Source organism: Diabrotica undecimpunctata, chromosome 8, assembly GCF_040954645.1.
Source record: "Diabrotica undecimpunctata isolate CICGRU chromosome 8, icDiaUnde3, whole genome shotgun sequence".
NCBI lineage: Eukaryota > Metazoa > Arthropoda > Insecta > Coleoptera > Chrysomelidae > Diabrotica > Diabrotica undecimpunctata.
In genome coordinates, this window is record NC_092810.1 from 134,708,558 (window position 1) to 134,727,154 (window position 18,597).

Sequence of the window (18,597 nt, forward strand, 5' to 3'; positions counted from 1 at the left end):
CGAATTTTCCTTCAAATTCGTAATGTTTTGTGTTTTTCGCCTTTTTTCATGGGAAAATGTATAGTATAGTAGCAGTTGTATGTGAAGTTAAAATGAGGTTGAAAAGATTGGTCATTGAGAGCAGACGTCGGTGTGTGTGGTTTGAAGAAGCCGGCAAATTTGTTGAAAAAAAGATTTGTATCTAAGAGATTTGCGGCGTTTCCAACAAATTTGAAAAATACCCACATGGTTCCAGTTTTTTTAAAGAAGCAGATTTTCGAAGTTTGTGTCCACTGCCAACTTTTAGCCTCAATTTTGTTTGTCCTTGGTCGCCGTTCCAGACTATGATGCAGTTTTTTTTGGTGGCAGTAAATCTCCAGTGTAAGTGAAGTTCCTAACCCCAGAAGTTTTAGTGAAACACAGGTAATTTTTTTGGTTGAACTTTTAAAGGAAAAATAAACATTTTCTAATAATAATTGCTTTCATAAAAGTTTAAGAAATTGTAATAACTAAAATTGTAGATGTTAGGGCGGGGCCTAGCTTGCTGTCATTTTAATTGTTCTCAGTTTTAAGATTTAGTATTAACATATGACAGTTAGCACTATTTTTAACATTTGGTAAATACCGAATCATATTTGAGATTTTGTTTTTGTTTTTTAAAGAAGGTTAATCACTATGCATAGTTTCACTTAAAAAGATATTTTTTTGATTTGTAATAATTTATTTCTGCTACAAATTGTCGCCCATTAACAATTGTAAGTCTTTTTTGTATTTTTGTATTTTGCAGCTATTGTTATAATATTTTGTATTATCTTTTTTTGAGCATTCTTGTGTTCTCTATGTTTTGTAACTGTTTGTGGTGACACAAAAATAAATGTTAAATTTTGTTTTTCAACATTTTGTTTATTTTTTTTTAAATAACCCTTTTTGAGTTTAATTTGAAAAAGATTTTGAATGTTTTGCATTTCTGATAATTATATCTCCAGTTACAACTAGCTGGTTGTAATAGGTATAATTAGGCACCTCAAGTGGCGCCCTATATTAAATTTCTTGAGGTGTTTCCTGTTTCGTTTTGTTTTTGTTTGTCCCAAGAGATTTATGACCCTTTATTTCATTTTTCTGTAGTTGCCCCAATCCAAACACCCCTTGTCTTTTACTTATCCACGACCCCAGCTCTCCTACCAAAGCCTGAGTGCCCGTTCGCACAAGTAGCGTTTATTTTGCTTACCCTATTTTCGCCCCAAGAATTTCTATCCCCCATCTTCTACCCCTAATAGTAATACCCCTATGGTAGGCAAAATATATAGTTACAATCTTTTATCAGTCATTTCCACTTTTTTTATAAATAAATTGCAACTAACACCTCTTTGACTTATAGTACAGTCGTCAGAGATTTGACCCCTAGAAATCAAACGCATAAGCTGAATTTTCCTGATAATATCAATTTTGGGAGGGCCTGCGTAGCGCAAGCGGTAGGATGCTTGACTCGCAAGCCGGTGGTCCGGGGTTCGAATCCCACCGCCGGCAAGAACATCTAGACATTTTAAAAATGTCTATAGGCCCCAGGTCGACTCAGCCTGAATAAAAATGAGTACCTTGGGTAAAACCAGGGGTAATAATAGACGGTTGAAGCGTAGCACTGGCCATGTTACCTTCCTTGTATACCGTAGGCCCTAGATATAGCAGACTACCCTGCTATACTCCCAAAGCCGCGACAGCGGTATAAAACGGGAGACTATTATTATTATATCAATTTTGGGACCCCAAAAAAGATGCAAAAAAGTTTACCACTTCTATCCACGACTCTGCTTAAAACTCTACTTACAGGGGAGGGAAAAGGGAACAAATCGATTTACCAAGAATCTGTACGCCGTAAACAAAATATTTTAAATAAAAAAAGCAGCTGAGATAACTTCAATCAAAATTTTAAATAAAATTTATATCAACCCGACTGCCGTCCTCAAATAAAACGCGGTATCTACAGTCAACTTAAAACCGAGAAATCGGCTATTAAAGTTTTTTCTCTGGACTCTCTAGGTATATGTTTTGTAAACTTTTTAACGCAAAACTTGTTCTAATGATAGTTGAACTTTATTTAAAAATGTATTCTTAAAAAAAAATCATGTTTTTATCAAACCTGTAAATAAAAAGTCATATACCGCGTTTTAATTGAGCAGCGTACATATTAAACTGGAACAGAAATAGTGCCGTATCTGCATTTTATTTATAAATTTATAAATAGGATATTTTACAAGGAAGTACAGTTTCCAAAAAAGAAAAATAAATAGCTTATAATTGTTTATTATGTACGCAAAATGGATAAATGTTCAAAATACAAATGATAGGTGTATTTAAAAAATGAAAAAATAACTAACTTAAAACCAAGCAAACAATTATGATGTATTTCTCTCCCTGTCACTACCGTTATCATTTGTAAAGTCCAGCAAATTTTCCCAAAACAATTTTCGATTTTCTGGAAACAGAGTACTTAATTGTTTAAGAATATTATCTCTTTTTTCTCTGGAGAATCCTCTGGGTTTTTTTAAAGAATGTGTGGGTTTCAGAAGTTCTTTTATTTCTTCATCGCTTTATTCATTAGGAAATCCAAAATATGAAACTGTCCATTAAAACTTTTCTTATATTTTAAAGTGTATTTTCCGCGCTCAGCCATAATCTGGACCATATCTGAAAGGTGTGGTCGGTTTTCTAAATCTCTCTTTAATTTAGTTTGCGACGTCATGTTTTTCCAAATGTAAAACTCAGTAAAATTCATTAATTCATTAAAAAAAATAAAGAGAAATCAACGGTTTCTACCGGGCGAAACCGAATTAAAATTTTTACCACTGTGCTTTCTATAACTTGCAAAGCAAACAGCTTGATAAATTACTCGGCAAGGTAATCTAAAATTGCATTCCACATGCCGTTCATCATGGTCAAAAACCGTAGTGAATTCAGTTTCTGGTAAGTAATAAAACATAATGACGGTATTAGATTTTTGTTTCGATACAGGGCAGCGACGAGCCGCTTATACGTATTTCGATCTCTTTAGGTCTCCTCAGAACGGTATAGCCACTGCTCTGAACCAAAACAAAATTATTGATAAATGAATGAACAAATCTTGAGGTCCTCGTGATGCTTGTGTCTCGTTCCAAACATATATATGAGCATTATTAGTAGCCAAATTATGGACTACTAAGAAGTAAGTCCGATAAGTAGGTACCATGTACCATAGAATAGAGCATCTCCAAGCGCAAAGAGAGGATACGATTAAAAAGAAAGAGACTGCACTACACAGTTTAATTTCCACCTTAACACAAATATCTATTCACTGGAAGGTTAGATTGTGTGATACGTACCCTTGATTAGTAGTTAAAGCCGGTCTATCCTACAAAGAAGATGGTTAGCCCACTCTTGCATTCTTTTACGTATTTATGTATTGAACAATTTTGGTCTAATCCACAACTTCGTGGCTTAGCCCATTCTTTTTTTCAAATTTTTGTTATTTTCTATAATGCAAAATCACCTTACTGGAGAGTATTATGTTATAATATACGGAAATGTTGGTTAGACCGGTTTTGCTTTAAAACTTTAGGTCGTTAGAAGTGATTACAATCTATAACTCAATTATCAACAAAATGGTCGTTAGCCCACTCTTGCTCTCATAGCCTCAATTTAGAGAAACATTAAAATTAATAATTTTTAGACGTTGCGACCTACGGAACTCATAAACTAACTATATCTTTTTGGTTTTTTGTCACTACATGATCCAGTTATAAGTTACGATGAACACCGCAAAGTGACGTTTCTTTTTTTTACATTTTGGAAAATTAACTTTCATTGGCTCAACTTTTAATATTTTGTACCAAAATTTTAGATAATACTCTTGAAATGTTGTACTATAATGTACTAATGTTATAAATAAATTTATATTACATTTTTTTTTAATAACTCTTAAACATACGTTTCAAATACCCCTAATTAATTTTAGAGCTTCTGCTGCTGATCCAATGAGCTTTATCACTGGTTGGCTTTGTTTTTGTTCAGTTTTGACTTCTTTTAACGGATATTAAGTTTCTCTTCTATGATTTTTTTAAATTAAATTATTATACAATATATTGTGCATTTTTTTTTAATTTGTTCTCCAATTCTTTATTTTAATGCATACAGAAACAAAAGCATTTAAATGTCAAACGATACGCTTTTAAAATGTTAATATAAGTATATTTTAATACAATATATTAGTTGAATATATTTTTAGAAATCAATACATTCTTAAATATAAAGCAAGACTAATAAACAAATTTTATTTGATGAGTAAAATGTTTATTAAGATAAATAATATTGAAAAACAACTTTTTATAGTTCAATAAGTCAAACATACTGTCTATTTTATGTGGTAATTCCAAATACTTAATCCCGACCTCATTATTATGCATTAAATCGATATTATTTAGTGCAGCAAGGTATATAAACGTTGATCATTTACTATCCAATACTTTGTGCAAAGAATGACGCCTACATACAACAAGATGAAAGTCCTTTTTGTCTTCGTGCTAGTGGCGTTTTGTAAAGTGAACTCTCATTGTCATTGTCGAAGAAGTGTGACCACGGCTAGTGGACCCTTTGCACCCAAAAATATATGTTCCGGTGATCTTATATTTGAAGATAACTTCGACGATTTGAATTTAGATAAATGGAAACACGAAGATACGTTAGCTGGAGGTGGAGTAAGTAATGCATTATATATACTATAGTAACTAATATATATTACGTTCTTCAAGGTTTGATACTAATCATAATTATTTTATCTTACATTCAGCTATAAACATTAATTAAAGGTAGGTATATAAAATATATAAATATAAATCTTATAATAGAACCAAATATCTAAACAACCGGCATTGCCGATGTGTAGATTTCGGATTTAAAAGCATACAGAAACGAAAAAAAGCGCTTAAAAACCATAACGATTTTATGGGAAAAAAGTATTTTATTATACAAAAAAGGATGAATATAAGCATATAAATTTTGACAAACAATTTTTTGCGAAAATTAGCCTAAAACATATTATATAATAATTTCTAAGATTAGATTATGAACTAGTAAGTCCCTTTAATTATAAATTAAAAAAAAATAGAATAAAAAAAAATAGATAACTAATGGTAAACAAAATAAAATTATTTCGTTTTATTCTGCAAATTTGGTGGTCTGGAATGTATGGCCATCTAGTATTAATAAGGTTTAACCTGCTAGCTGTCTAGGCAAAAAGTGTATTTGTAGCCATTCTAAGAAAATGTCACTGTTAACGTATGCTGATTTTTCAGACATCCTAATCTTGAAACCCGGTGGCATTTCATGTCACTAGTCTGTTTTATTTTTCTCCTTAAAAATTCAATATGGGTGCAAGAAAATCTCTTTTGCACTACAGCAAAGCTATTACACTGATCGTTTCACCTTTTTCCCCAAAGCTTACGCCAGGAACACATTTTGGACCTTGTTCGGCTAGAACTTGACCGGATTTAGTATTGAGTTGTAATCCTGTTTCGTCAGTATTAAATATGTGTTCGGGTTTATCATAAAAATTATATTCGGTCATAATTCTTCGAGATCAGAAAAGTAGTTATCGAGTGTTTCTTTGGAAATTCCTAAAGCTCGTGCAATTGCAGGTGTTTTCAGCTTTCCAGCTGAGAAATTTTTTTTTCAGTTCTTCGTTTTAAAAAGAGTTCTAACTAAATTTATTTGGAATTCTTTGGAATCAACAATCACTGAGCTAAGCACAGTAATTCCTAAAGAACATTCTGGACCCAATCGATTTATCTTAGTCATATTATTTGTTTTTAGTCGACGTTTGAACTCGTTTTGGGTATTTCAAATGCTTTGGCGGCTTCATTAATACCCATATTACCACTTTTCACAGCATCTACGGCATCACTTATATTTCATATATCACATACTTTGTTGGACATAATCCTAAAACGGAACATATGGGTTTTCTCCTCCTCGTAAGTGGTCCAGCTATCAACAAATAGAAGGACAGATCGACCAGGCCGTATTATCTAAAATAAGCAGACTACAGCAGTAATTGTTACACTGTAATACATATTTTAAATATAATTGAATAATAAACTATCAAATAATTATTCAAACTCACCTGTTTTTTTTTGTTTAATTAAATTTAAAAACTTAAATAAAATGATCACACGTGACAGTTTTAATTATCGTAAATAACGCTCCTACAAGTACGCAAGGATACGTTACAATTGGCGTTTTTTAAGTAATTAACTTTAAAAGATAAAACAGGAGGATAGCATTTTGCATGTCAAAATACATCCAAATCCTAATTTTCATCGAAATATCGACATTATTTCAAATATTACTTGCAAAAAACGAAAATAAACATAAAACTTTTTAACACCCTGTACTTCTGAAAAAAACAGGAACATATTTATAGGATTTTTTAAGTAGGAAACTCAACTAAACTTTTTGACATTAGATGTGTCATAATGCAATGAATTATTTGAAGTAGGATTTTTAGAACATTTCTCATTAACCGTATTAACCTGAAATGTTCGCATTTGTTACTTTGTGATTTTTTTGGGTACATAGGAATAATGGCCTATTTCAAACAAACTTGTGGAATTCGACCACATTTATAGATTTTGTTAAACAGTCTCGTTAACATAGGGATGTTTCCTTCGTTCACTAATTTAAATGTTTGTGTGTGTACCTCATCTGTATAATGCTTTACAAGATATGTATATACCCTGACAAGAAATTTGAGACGGTAACTCATAAATGTAACTTGATCTACTAATTTTAGGAGTTTCCAATCAAATACTTCGTTTATATCGGTTCCCAATATTTTAATTTAATCTCCGTACATTTTAATAGGTAGTATGCAGCCCTTTACAGTGATCCAGCTGTAACAATAGACATATTCACGATGCATTTTAGCAAATTACAATTAGATCAGCACAAATTATGCGAATTGTTAATTCTCTATATTTATCAGTGGCGTTTCGTGATGGCAACTTAAAAGGATTGTCTACATCGAAAATTACTTTCGTTTGAGAAATTTATTTAAAAAAATGAAAATAGGTAGATAACAACGTTATTTTAAATAATTGGTTTATATAATTAATTGTTAAATAACAAATACGCCTATTGTTAGTAAAAGGATTTATTTTTATTCTACTCATAAATAGTCCGCTTCTGTTTTTTAGAAAGTTTAATAAATAAATGAATAAACAATAAAAAAAAATAAATTTGGATTTAAATTATTTTAATGTATTGAATTGTTAATTATTACTTAATTAATTATTAATCTATTAAATTATTACTCAATCTATGTTTTAATAAACGGCAAAATTCTGAATAGTCTTAGATAAATTAATGCAATTATTGTCCTGCCACATAAAAGACATTTTCTAAAAGTAGAAAATAATTTCGTAATAGTCCGGGTAGTGTTGTCGACGACGCTGGGAAAAATATTCTAATTCGGTTTTTTGTATAACCTATTGTGAACTTTTAGATATTTTTGACCATTCTAAAGAAAAATTTTCTTCTTCACATGACATATCAGAATTATCCGACATTAACGATCATCATTGCGAAGGTTTCTCGATGTTCTAACACATCAAATAATTCTCCTGCATTTGATGTGTCCTTTCTGAGTCCATTTACGAATGTTTTTTGTACTACTCCTTAGCCCTGGACGAATCTGTTGATATTACTGACAAAAATCAGCTATTAATTTTTGTTAGATGCATCAGTGAGGATTTTTGTGTAACTGAGGAACTTCTAAAACTGTACCACATAGAATACGGGACCAAAGGTATAAATATATTTGAAGCAGTTAGTGACACTGTGAAAAATATAGGCGGCGTTCAAAAGTGCTCTTGCATTTGCACCGATAGAGCAAAAGCAATGACACGCACGTATTTATAACAAAGCTTAAGAACAAAACATTTCTTCATGAACTGGCATTTCTAGCAGACATCACCTCTCACTTGAACATATTAAACCTACAGCTCCAGGGGAAAAATAAGACAGTATCACAGTTGGTTGGTCAAATGAGACATTTCGCAAAAAACTTTATCTTTTCGAGAACTGCATGAAAATAAACGACCTCACACATTTTCCTGCGTGTTTTGAAATAAATCAAGAAGAAACCATGGTCGATTTCTCCAGGTTTGCAAAAGTTCTTACAGAAATAAAAAGAGAATTCGATGAAAGTTTTTCGGAATTTGATGCATTAAACCCCGATCTTGAGCTTTTTAACAATCCAATGGGAGTCAACATCCAGAACCAATCAGCAGAATACCAATTAAAGCTGTGCGAACTACAGTCTGATTCGTTTTTTCAAGCAAAGAAAAATGAAGACATTAGTACCTTTTGGAAGTTAGTCTCCAAGGATCGTTTTCCTAAACTTCGTAACTTTGCGCTGAAACTATATTCAATGTTTGGTAGTACATATATATGTGAATACAATATATGTGAATACAATATATGTGAATTTACAACAGAATAAGCAAAAAATGCGAGGATAACATTGGAGATTCGCAGTTTGGGTTTCGTAATTCTCTTGGGACAAGAGAAGCACTTTTTAGTCTACAGGTACTCATCCAGCGCTGCAGAGATATGAACAAAGACGTGTACATATGCTTTATAGACTACGCAAAAGCATTCGATAACGTTGAAGTTCTCCATAAGATCGGAGTCGACTATAGAGACATTCGAACAATAGCGAGTCTCTATTGGGGTCAAACAGCTAAAGTGAAAGTAAGATCTACATTGACCAATAAAATTGATATCAAGAAAGGGGTACGAAAGGGCTGTATCTTGTCTCCTATTCTCTTTAATATATACTCAGAAGAAGTATTTAAGACAGCGCTGGAGGTAAGCACAGAAGGCATAAAGATAAATGGAGAAATAATTAATAACATAAGGTATGCTGATGACACTGTGATTCTAGCAAGTAGCATGGAGGAACTGAGTTGCCTAATGAGTAAGATACAAAAAACAAGTGCACAATACGGACTCAGACTAAATATCACAAAACCAAATGGATGTTAGTAAGCAAAATCCAACAACCACCACAGCAACTGATATTAGACAATGAAAGAATTGAACACGTGGATTCGTACATCTACTTGGGAACAACAGTTAACTCAAATTGGGATCAAGCGAAGGAAATACGTATAAGAGTAGAAAAGGCAAGAGCATCGTTTACTAGCATGAAGCAAGTTTTCACCTCTAAAAGCCTCACCCTACCTCTCAAAATTCGACTTCTGAAATGTTATGTATTCCCGGTTTTGTTATATGGAATAGAGGCGTGGACAATGACCGCAACATTGATGAAAAAAGTAGAGGCCTTCGAAATGTGGGCTTACCGACGTATATTACGTATATCCTGGACTGAGCACGTGACCAACGAAGAGGTACTACGCCGGATAGGTAAAGAGAGAGAGGTAGGAATAAGTATAAAGAAAAGAAAGTTGGAATACTTGGGTCACGTTATGAGACATAATAAATATAGAGTACTACAGCTGATCGTTCAAGGGAAAATAGACAGCAGAAGGAGTCCAGGGAGGAGAAGACACTCGTGGCTCCAAAACTTGCGGCAATAGTTCGGATTGTCATCTGCTGAACTATTCAGATCTGCCGTAAACAAAGTCAGAATAGCCATGTTGATTGCCAACGTTCGGAACGGACAAGGCACATGAAGAAGAAGAATATATGTGACAGTACATTTTCTGCTTTGAAGCATATTAAATCTAAAACACGTAATCGCATGGAAAAGGATTCTCTGGAAGCGTGTATTAGACTCACTACGACTAGCATGAATATAGACGTGCAAAAGTTAGTAGAGGATAAACCCTTGCCTCAAATATCCCATTGATTTTTTATTTTATGTTAAATTTTAAACATAACATGTAAATTGTACACCATAATAAAATACTTATAAATAATATTTCGTTTTTCTAATATTTTTTTAAAATAAACTTTTTTGAACGAGTCGAGTTGACTGGCCCTTCATAATAATTTCAAATTTAATACGGCCCGCAACGTCTAAAAGGTTGGACCACACTGTGTTAAATAAAATTCCAGTTAACCAAGTTTGGACTATTTTCATTAATAATAATAAGTACCAAAAACTGAAGCCTAAAAGTACCGAAAGTAACAAACATAAAGTACAGGGCATTGAAATTTAAAGTAACGAATCGTTACAAATATTCAAAAGGAACGAAAATTTACATCACTAAGTTATCTATAAGCGCTATAAGATATTTAAAGCAAGAATGTGCAAAAAAACAAATCAGGATATTTTCCCAGTGTGTCGACCACACTATACGGACTATAAAAATAAAATAAAGCATATTTATACATATACGCAAACGAGTTAATTAATTTACAAACCTGCAGCAAACTCGATGGGATTTCCTAAAAAAGATAATCTGGTTCTCTTAATAATCCTTCCAGTTCTAACCTTGAACTGTTATTCACACAGTATCATCCGAGTTCAAAGCATTGCAATTTATTTATATTATTTCTATATAACATACATATTTATACAGTTGAAATAAACCTTATTTATTATTCGTATTTGTCTCTGGCATCTGCGATATATAATTTAATTTGGGATTCACAAGATATTAATTGAAAAAAATGAATATATATGTCTTAATCATTTTGCTTTTAAATACATTTAAATACATTAAAAAAGTTTTAGATTAGTGGAAAAGCCAAAACTGCTAATTATACCTTTATACTATGCCGCTGCATGGTCAATCGCTATTCGAATTTACCATACAATACATTGACAGATTGAGAATTGGCTAACCAAATATACACTTCTCCAAAAAATTAACGCATCACTTTGAAATATTAAAATATATTAGCGTTAATAAAAATTTCCATTGTAATGTTATATTTTGCAAGCTCCTTGTATATGCTATTCGTACACTCTATATTTATTGACTGTGTTTTATCCCTATAGTTTTTTTTTGCAACAAAACAAATAGAAGCAAAAAATGTACTAATTTAATAAATATACTAATTTCCAAGTATTCACGAATTTTGTTCGGCTATTGTTTAATTGTTCATTATTGTTAATTGTGTTTATTATGGAGCGTCAATCACGTAATTTAACCCGAGATGAATGTGCCCAGGCAGCGATACTGTCGGAAGAAGGTTGGAGTTACCGAAGAATTGGTCGTCGGTTTAATGTGTCCCACACATCCGTCTTACGAGTGTTAGAAAGATTCCTCCAAACTGGGAATCATACTCGCAGACCAGGGCAAGGACGAAACCGGGTAACTACCCCTATTCAAGACCGATTATTAAGAATTTCTGCTCTTCGACAACGTTTTGTAACACATAGAAGTCTACAAATTCAGCTTCGAGACGTGCATTCTATACAAATTAGTGCTGAAACTGTTCGCCAGCGACTTAGGGAATACAACTTAACACCTAGGATTGCCGCCCTAGGTCCTCTATTAACTGCAGAGCATCGAAGGGGGAGACTACATTTTGCCAGAGAACACGTTAATTGGTTAGAGGCTGACTGGGAACGAGTGCTATTTACTGATAAATCCCGATTTTGTTTGTACAATAACGACAGACGTATTCGTGTGTTGCGACGATCCAACGAACGATATACTCAGTGTAACTTCTCACTCACCCCATTTTTTGGTGGATGATCCGTTATGATGTGGGGTGGTATTTCTTTGACCGCACGTACGGACCTAGTGGTCATACAAAATGGAACTGTTACAGCTGAAAGGTACATCTTGGAGATCCTGGAGCAACATGTAGAATCATTCGCTCCTTATATCGGTGAAAATTTCTTACTAATGCAAGATAATGCCAGACCTCACGCTGCACAGATCGTCAGAAATTATCTAAAAGAGGTAGAAATTAACACTATGGAATGGCCAGCACATGGTCCGGATTTAAATCCTATGGAAAATCTCTCGGATATCCTTGGTAGGTGATTAAGAGCGACACCGATCCAACCAAACAACTTACAGGAAGTGGGAGAGAGGCTGATCCAGATTTGGAGAGAACTAGACCACAATGAAATACGGCAATTAATTTTAAGTATGGGCCAACGATGAGGCTATTATACGTAGTAGAGGTGGAAACACTCGTTATTAAGACTTTTTTCATATTTTAGTTTACTTTTCCTATCATTATTTTTTTAGAATTTTCCGTTTTATTTTTTTTTTCTCCTGTACTTCAACATTTTCTGATGATTAGACAAATTGTTATAATTACTAATAAAATGTAGAATAAATCTGGTGAAGTTTTATTTTTTATTCTTTGCCTGCTTACAAATAAAATTGATTTATTGAAGTGGTGCGTTAATTTCTTGGAGAAGTGTATTATGACTGAAGAAATTTAGTATTTGATGCTTGCATTTGAGGTTTTAAAACATTCAAAAGTTTTTATAAAAAATAACTTTTTTTGATAAAACTATAATTGGACACACGTTAGTGTGTCCAATTATAGTTTTCACTGGTGAATGTCGACACCCACCAATTTGGAACTTTCACAGTAACATATATATTGTATTTACATTGGTACTATCTGACTTCTTTATGTTTACAGAACAACGAATTTGAGTGGTATACAAACAGCAGAAACAACAGCTATACTTCAAATGGAATTTTACATATAAAACCAACTTTTGTAGCCGACGAGTTAGGAGAACAATTTTTACAGTCAGCTACCGTAGATTTAGGGAACAAGTAAGCATTAATCGTATATATAAAAAGTATACTCATATACCCATGTTTTCAAAGTCAGATATGAAAGGTGAACGAAGAAAAATTTAGAATAGAGATTTAGACATGATGCCTATCGATATCGAGGACGTCCTCCGACAAAATGGTCGGACGACATTCGCATCTAGCACAACTGGATTCAAGGTGCACAAGATCGGATGCAATGGAATTATTTACGAAAGGTCTATGTTCAGCAGTGGACCCAAAACGGCTAATGATGGTGGTCCTATATAGCTATATATAGTTTAATATTAGTCATTGGAACGTGACGTGTTGGGGATGAAATATTTCCCACCCAGTATATCCTACGTGGAGTAGAGGTGAACTTAGACACTCGGTCTCAGACCGATATGGGGTGTAGTGAGTATCACGTATATTCGCCCGTCTGTATGAATAGTCAATAGTAAATGAAGCGAATATTATCGAAATACGACAGAAAGACAATTTATTTGAGTAACGTTTTCGTTATAGGATGAAGGCTATTTGAACAGTTAAAATGATAGTTAATTGCTGTTCAAGTTAATTATTCTTTTAAACTCTTCCTTTTATCTAACTTTATTTAATTACATATGAATTTATTTTCTTTATTTGTAATTTTAGGTGTACTAATCCACACAATTTTGGTTGTAAAAGAACAGGCTCACCAGCTGAAATACTAAATCCAGTAAAAAGTGCTCGTCTTAGAACATTAGATACCTTTTCATTTATATATGGCAAAGTTGAAGTTAGGGCTAAAGTTCCAACAGGAGATTGGTTATGGCCAGGTAGGTATTATTTTTATACGATATTTTCAGCTTAGATGATCCTTACTTTAACATAAAAAAAAATGGACTCATAATTTGATTGTTTCTGTTTAATATGGAGAAAAAAAAGTGCCTTGCCATTTACAATGATTAAGATTTTCTTCCGATATTTTCCTTTAAATCGACAGATTCATTTAAATCGAAATGTTAAACGCAAAATAACAGCTAAATTGCTCAAAATCTTAAAAAAATGCGGCAGTTTCTGTATTATGGTTTTATTCAAGTTGTGTTAATTATTTTAGTTAAGATTTGTCTTTAAGATTGTTGCTGCCTTAATGTTTTGGAAAAAAAATTAGTAGAATTTGTTGGCTTGTGCTATGTCCTTCTTCCATGTTCTTTGTTTTTGTATGTTTCTATCTTCTTTCTACCTAAGTCCTTTAATGTTGCTTTTAAATAAAGTTTTTATACTGGACAACTCCAGATCTGTATCGTCTATTAGTCTAGAGGCCAGCTAGGTCATCGTTGGCTAGAATGAGTCTTAAAATGAGCTACTTCAAGAAGAGTCTTATAAACAATTAAATTGTTTATAACAATTGTTTGACCACTCGGATCGAAATTTATCCTTTTCATATCAGAATTAAAAATGCCACGTTGACCTAGTTTGGCCCCTAGACTATATTGCACGTTGTGAATATTGCATATTTTCGTATTTTAATATGTGAATATTTTTGTGTTTTAGCAATTTGGTTGCTACCTAATAAATGGATAGAAAACGGAGATTGGATTTCATCTGGAGAAATAGATATTATGGAAACAAGAGGAAACAAAGAACTGATAAAACCTAACGGACAAAATATTGGTACACCTCTATTAAGTACTACTTTACATTGGGGCGCAAATGCACAAACTAATCGCTATGCTCAAACTCACTACGAAACAACCTTACCTGAAGGTTTTGATCACGCTTATCATAAATACCAAGTGGAGTGGACCCCCGATTTTATAAAATTTTCTTTAGATGATACAGAAATTGGAAAAGTTGTACCACCTTCTGGAGGATTCTGGGAGCTCGGAAATTTACAGCAGACTGGATTACCTAATCTATGGAAAGGATCAAGCAAAATGGCGCCTTTCGATGCTGAATTTCACATAATTCTTAATTTGGCTGTTGGGGGATACTTCTTTCCTGATGAAGCTGATAATAGATCAGGTAAAAAGCCGTGGTCTCATACTTCTCCCTACCGTATTGGTATGACAGATTTTTGGAGGAACAGGCAGCAGTGGATACCAACTTGGAATTTGGGCACAGACGATTCTCATCTTAAAGTAGATTACGTCAGAGTATGGGCAATATAGATATAAGGATATATTTATTATGAAATAATAAATAAAACTTTTATTTAAAAATTTTGGTTTATCTTTTCTTCCTTATATAAAAACAGTAAAATGACTTGATAAAACATTCACTTCAAAAATATTGTTCCATTATTGATGCGAAGCTTTTATCATACCGATATTAACCCATTAACGCCCAAGTTTTGTTTGTTTTTTGAAAATCTTTACTTTTAGGATTAATTAGATGAAAATGTTAGTAATTTAATAAAAAAAAATCTCCAAAGGTACAATACTTCGGACACTTTATGCGAAATTAATCCAGATATGCCCTCCTACAAGCCATCCTGGAGGAAACAATTTTTGGAAGGCGAGGTCTAGGAAGAAGAACAACATCCTAGCTAGAGAACCTCACAACCTGATACACAGATATGAATTTCCATAATGATCGTCAACATTCGTCACGGATAGGTACATCAAGAAGAAGAATTCCTTAGTGTTTATTGTATGCTAACGATGAATGATACCTTCTTCTTCAGTTTTTTTCTATTATAAGTTCTGTTTTTGTCCTACACGGCACTCTATTCTCCCGTCACCTTCTCTGAGGTCTCTATCTGTCATATCATTTCCTATGTACCTACGTTTTCCATCTTATAGCAGGTCTTCCTCTCCGTCTTTTTGCCGGCGGGTCCCAGTCCAATAATTTTTTCGGCCACCTGTGTTCTGGCATTCTTTGTACATACCCATACCACTGCAGGGCTCTGTTTTCCAACTTTTTTGTAATTGAGCATTTTACTTCCATTCTGTTCCACATTTCTTCTGTCCAATTCAGCTGTTCTTATCTTATTTTGTATTGTTGTTATCATTGTACATACTTCCGCTCCATATAGGTTAATATTCAGCACTATGCTTTGAAAGATCCCTTCTTTGTTTTCTTTGGTAAGAGTGTTGTTCCATATCACTCCATGGAGTGTTTTCGTGGCTTGTTTTGCCCGTGAAATTTTCATTTTATATCTTTCTCGGCTTATCATTGACCCTTAATACTTAAAAGTCCTACAATTTTTAATAGTCTAAGGTCCGATTGTTCGAACGCTAATCAAAACTTGATTGTAATCAAATATTTAGTTACAATTAAATATCTTACCACGACATGATGTCAAAGACACAAAATGACCTTCCTCCAAGCCATCAACTATATCTCTCACAATTTTCTGTATAGCTAGTGTAGTGCTACACTTTTTTCTAAAGCCATATTGATTACAGTGAAGTATTTTGTGTTTTTCTAGATATTTTATTAAACGAACACTTAGAATACTCTCGAAAATTTGGCCGAAAATGGAAATGATTGAGATGGGATGATAATTTCCAATTTCATAAACTCCCTTTTTGAACACTGGTAGCACTTTGGTTACTTTTAATACATTTGGAAAAATCCCTTCAGTAAGACAATTATTATAAAGTATAATTAATTTGTCAATAATTATATCGATTGTTTCCACAATTATTTTTTTGTTTAAGAAATAAAAATCCGTGCAGTGTGAATTTTTAAATCTATTCAAAACATTCCTGATTTCAGTATCACTAACAGGTAATAAAAATATATATAGATTTGTTGACCTTAATTTGTTAATAAATCTAAAAAATCTACTGCAAGAAAGATATAGAGAGATATAACAAGATATCTTGTTATAGAGACCCGTACTATTCAAAACAACTGTCGTTTGCCTGGTCGTGTCAGCGTCACGAGAAAAATCTTATTCCTAGACTAACAATGAAAGTGCATCTCTTGCAGTTCTTTAAATTAATCAAAAGTGTATACAGATAAAACTCGACTACAATAAAAAATTGCATTTGTACAATTTCTATGCCACTGATCAAGTTGTCTATAACTATTTCTATCAAAGTTTTAACGATTAATAATTATGCATATCTGAAAAGTTATTCAAATTCGACAATTATTATTAATAAATGATGATTGGACTTTATAAAATACAGCCAGCTTATTGTAATCAACTTAATCTTCATAGCCTTGGAAAAATATTGAAACAAACAGCTTATTTGCGGATTACAAAATGGACATTATCTCACCTATTGAAGTGTGTCTTTTATTATTTTCCCTTTTAAAACTATAATATGAAGTAGCTGCCTATTTTAAATAATATTAGGTAAGTACCTATATTTATTTACTGATACGTATAAAACTCATTCTGTGTTAGATTAAGTTAGTAAGCGATTAGTTTTGTGAAAAGACGGTAATATGATTGTTATTTGCCTAATTGCGGCATTGGTTCAAAATATACACGGTTGTGGGATATCATTAACAACCGTTAGTGGTACTCATGCACCTAATGCCGTATGCAGCGGTGAATTAATATTTGAAGATGATTTTAATACATTAGATATGAAAACATGGCAACACGAACAAACTTTAGCTGGAGGCGGGGTACGTAATCACTTAATTTATCTTTTTATTAATATTTGACTTTCTATTGTGGTCCATTTTATTAATTCATATATTCCTTTTAAGGAACCTGGCAAAAATTAATTTTAATAGGGGAATTTACTTGTTTTTCTTCTTGATATTTTGGTTGATTCTAGATTTATCTACATATGGCGTAGGATACCCTCTCAGATAACAATATAAACTTGATTCAGACTTGCAACAAGTTCGATATAACAAACAAGAAGGTTTACTTCAAGTTTGCCATGTCAACTGTACACACTTGCAGCAAGTTTAAATCAAAATTTCTAGTTACAATGCAATAAACTTGCTTGAAGTTTGTGTTTATAAAGAAGATATAATGTTAATATAACAAACTTGTATACGATTTGTTTTGACATAATAGCTAGTTTTGTTACGGCAAATTTACCATATTTTTGTTACGTTGATAATCTGATAATTTTCTATAAAACCGTGGATGTAGGAAGTGAAGAAATATGTAAATTTTCACGTGACTTATTCGTGAATTCAACCTGTAAAAAATAATTAAAATACAATATTAATTTATAACTATTATTTACTGTATATACAAGTCACTTAATTTAATCCAAAGTCATAGCTGGAGCTTCTTTGCCTTTACTTTGTCTTCAGCTGTGAAACAAAAAAGTGAAATTTTTATAAATTTATTAGATCAATTTCGATCCGGTTTTAAAACGGAAAAAATTAACCATCAGGATATGGAGGCTCTAAAACGTTAGTAAATATGTTAAATGATGTTTCAGTTTCCCACCAACTGGGTCCAGTCATAGGGAAGTCATATTGGGGTGGTTTTTAAGGGTGACAAACAATTTTTTATGTATAACGTCGTAACTTGTGGTGTTAGAGAGAAATGTTAAATGCAAAAGTTGTAGAAAATAAAAAAATCTACACCTTTTATATTTTTTACTTAACCTCAAAATTTCAGAGAAAAATGTAAAACCACGTTTTTCACTTTTTTCACTTTTTTTTTCGGTAAAGGGTATAAATAAAAATCTACAAATTTTGTAGATTTGTGTAGTTGTGTAGCTAAATATATAAAACCCAGTGAATAACAATAGATATATGGACCACTTTTAAACAGTATGTAAATATACAAGAGAAGCTAGAAAAGTTATACATAAATCTTACCTCAATTGTTTGAGGTCATTAATTTGAAATGTGGTGATTAAGAAGAATGATGCGCATACCTTGGGTGGATAGAGTTCGAAACGATGACGTCCTTAAGAGAGCCGGCGTGGAAAGAGAACTCTTTAAATTAATTAAAAAACGCAAGATT

At 32.6% G+C, this 18,597-nt stretch overlaps 2 protein-coding genes across 2 annotated transcripts in view; both read left to right on the top strand.

The window, feature by feature from the left end:
* The window catches only part of LOC140449132 (uncharacterized), a 61,642-nt gene that overhangs the window by 25,355 nt on the left and 17,690 nt on the right, over nucleotides 1–18,597 (top strand). The gene's annotated exons all lie outside the window — the stretch shown is intronic.
* Nucleotides 4,443–14,871, top strand: LOC140448051 (beta-1,3-glucan-binding protein-like). The gene is made up of 4 exons (XM_072541099.1): nucleotides 4,443–4,706; nucleotides 12,592–12,731; nucleotides 13,368–13,531; nucleotides 14,250–14,871. Exons 1-4 carry the CDS (start codon nucleotides 4,488–4,490, stop codon nucleotides 14,864–14,866), a joined length of 1,140 nt encoding a protein of 379 aa, XP_072397200.1. The 5' UTR covers nucleotides 4,443–4,487; the 3' UTR covers nucleotides 14,867–14,871.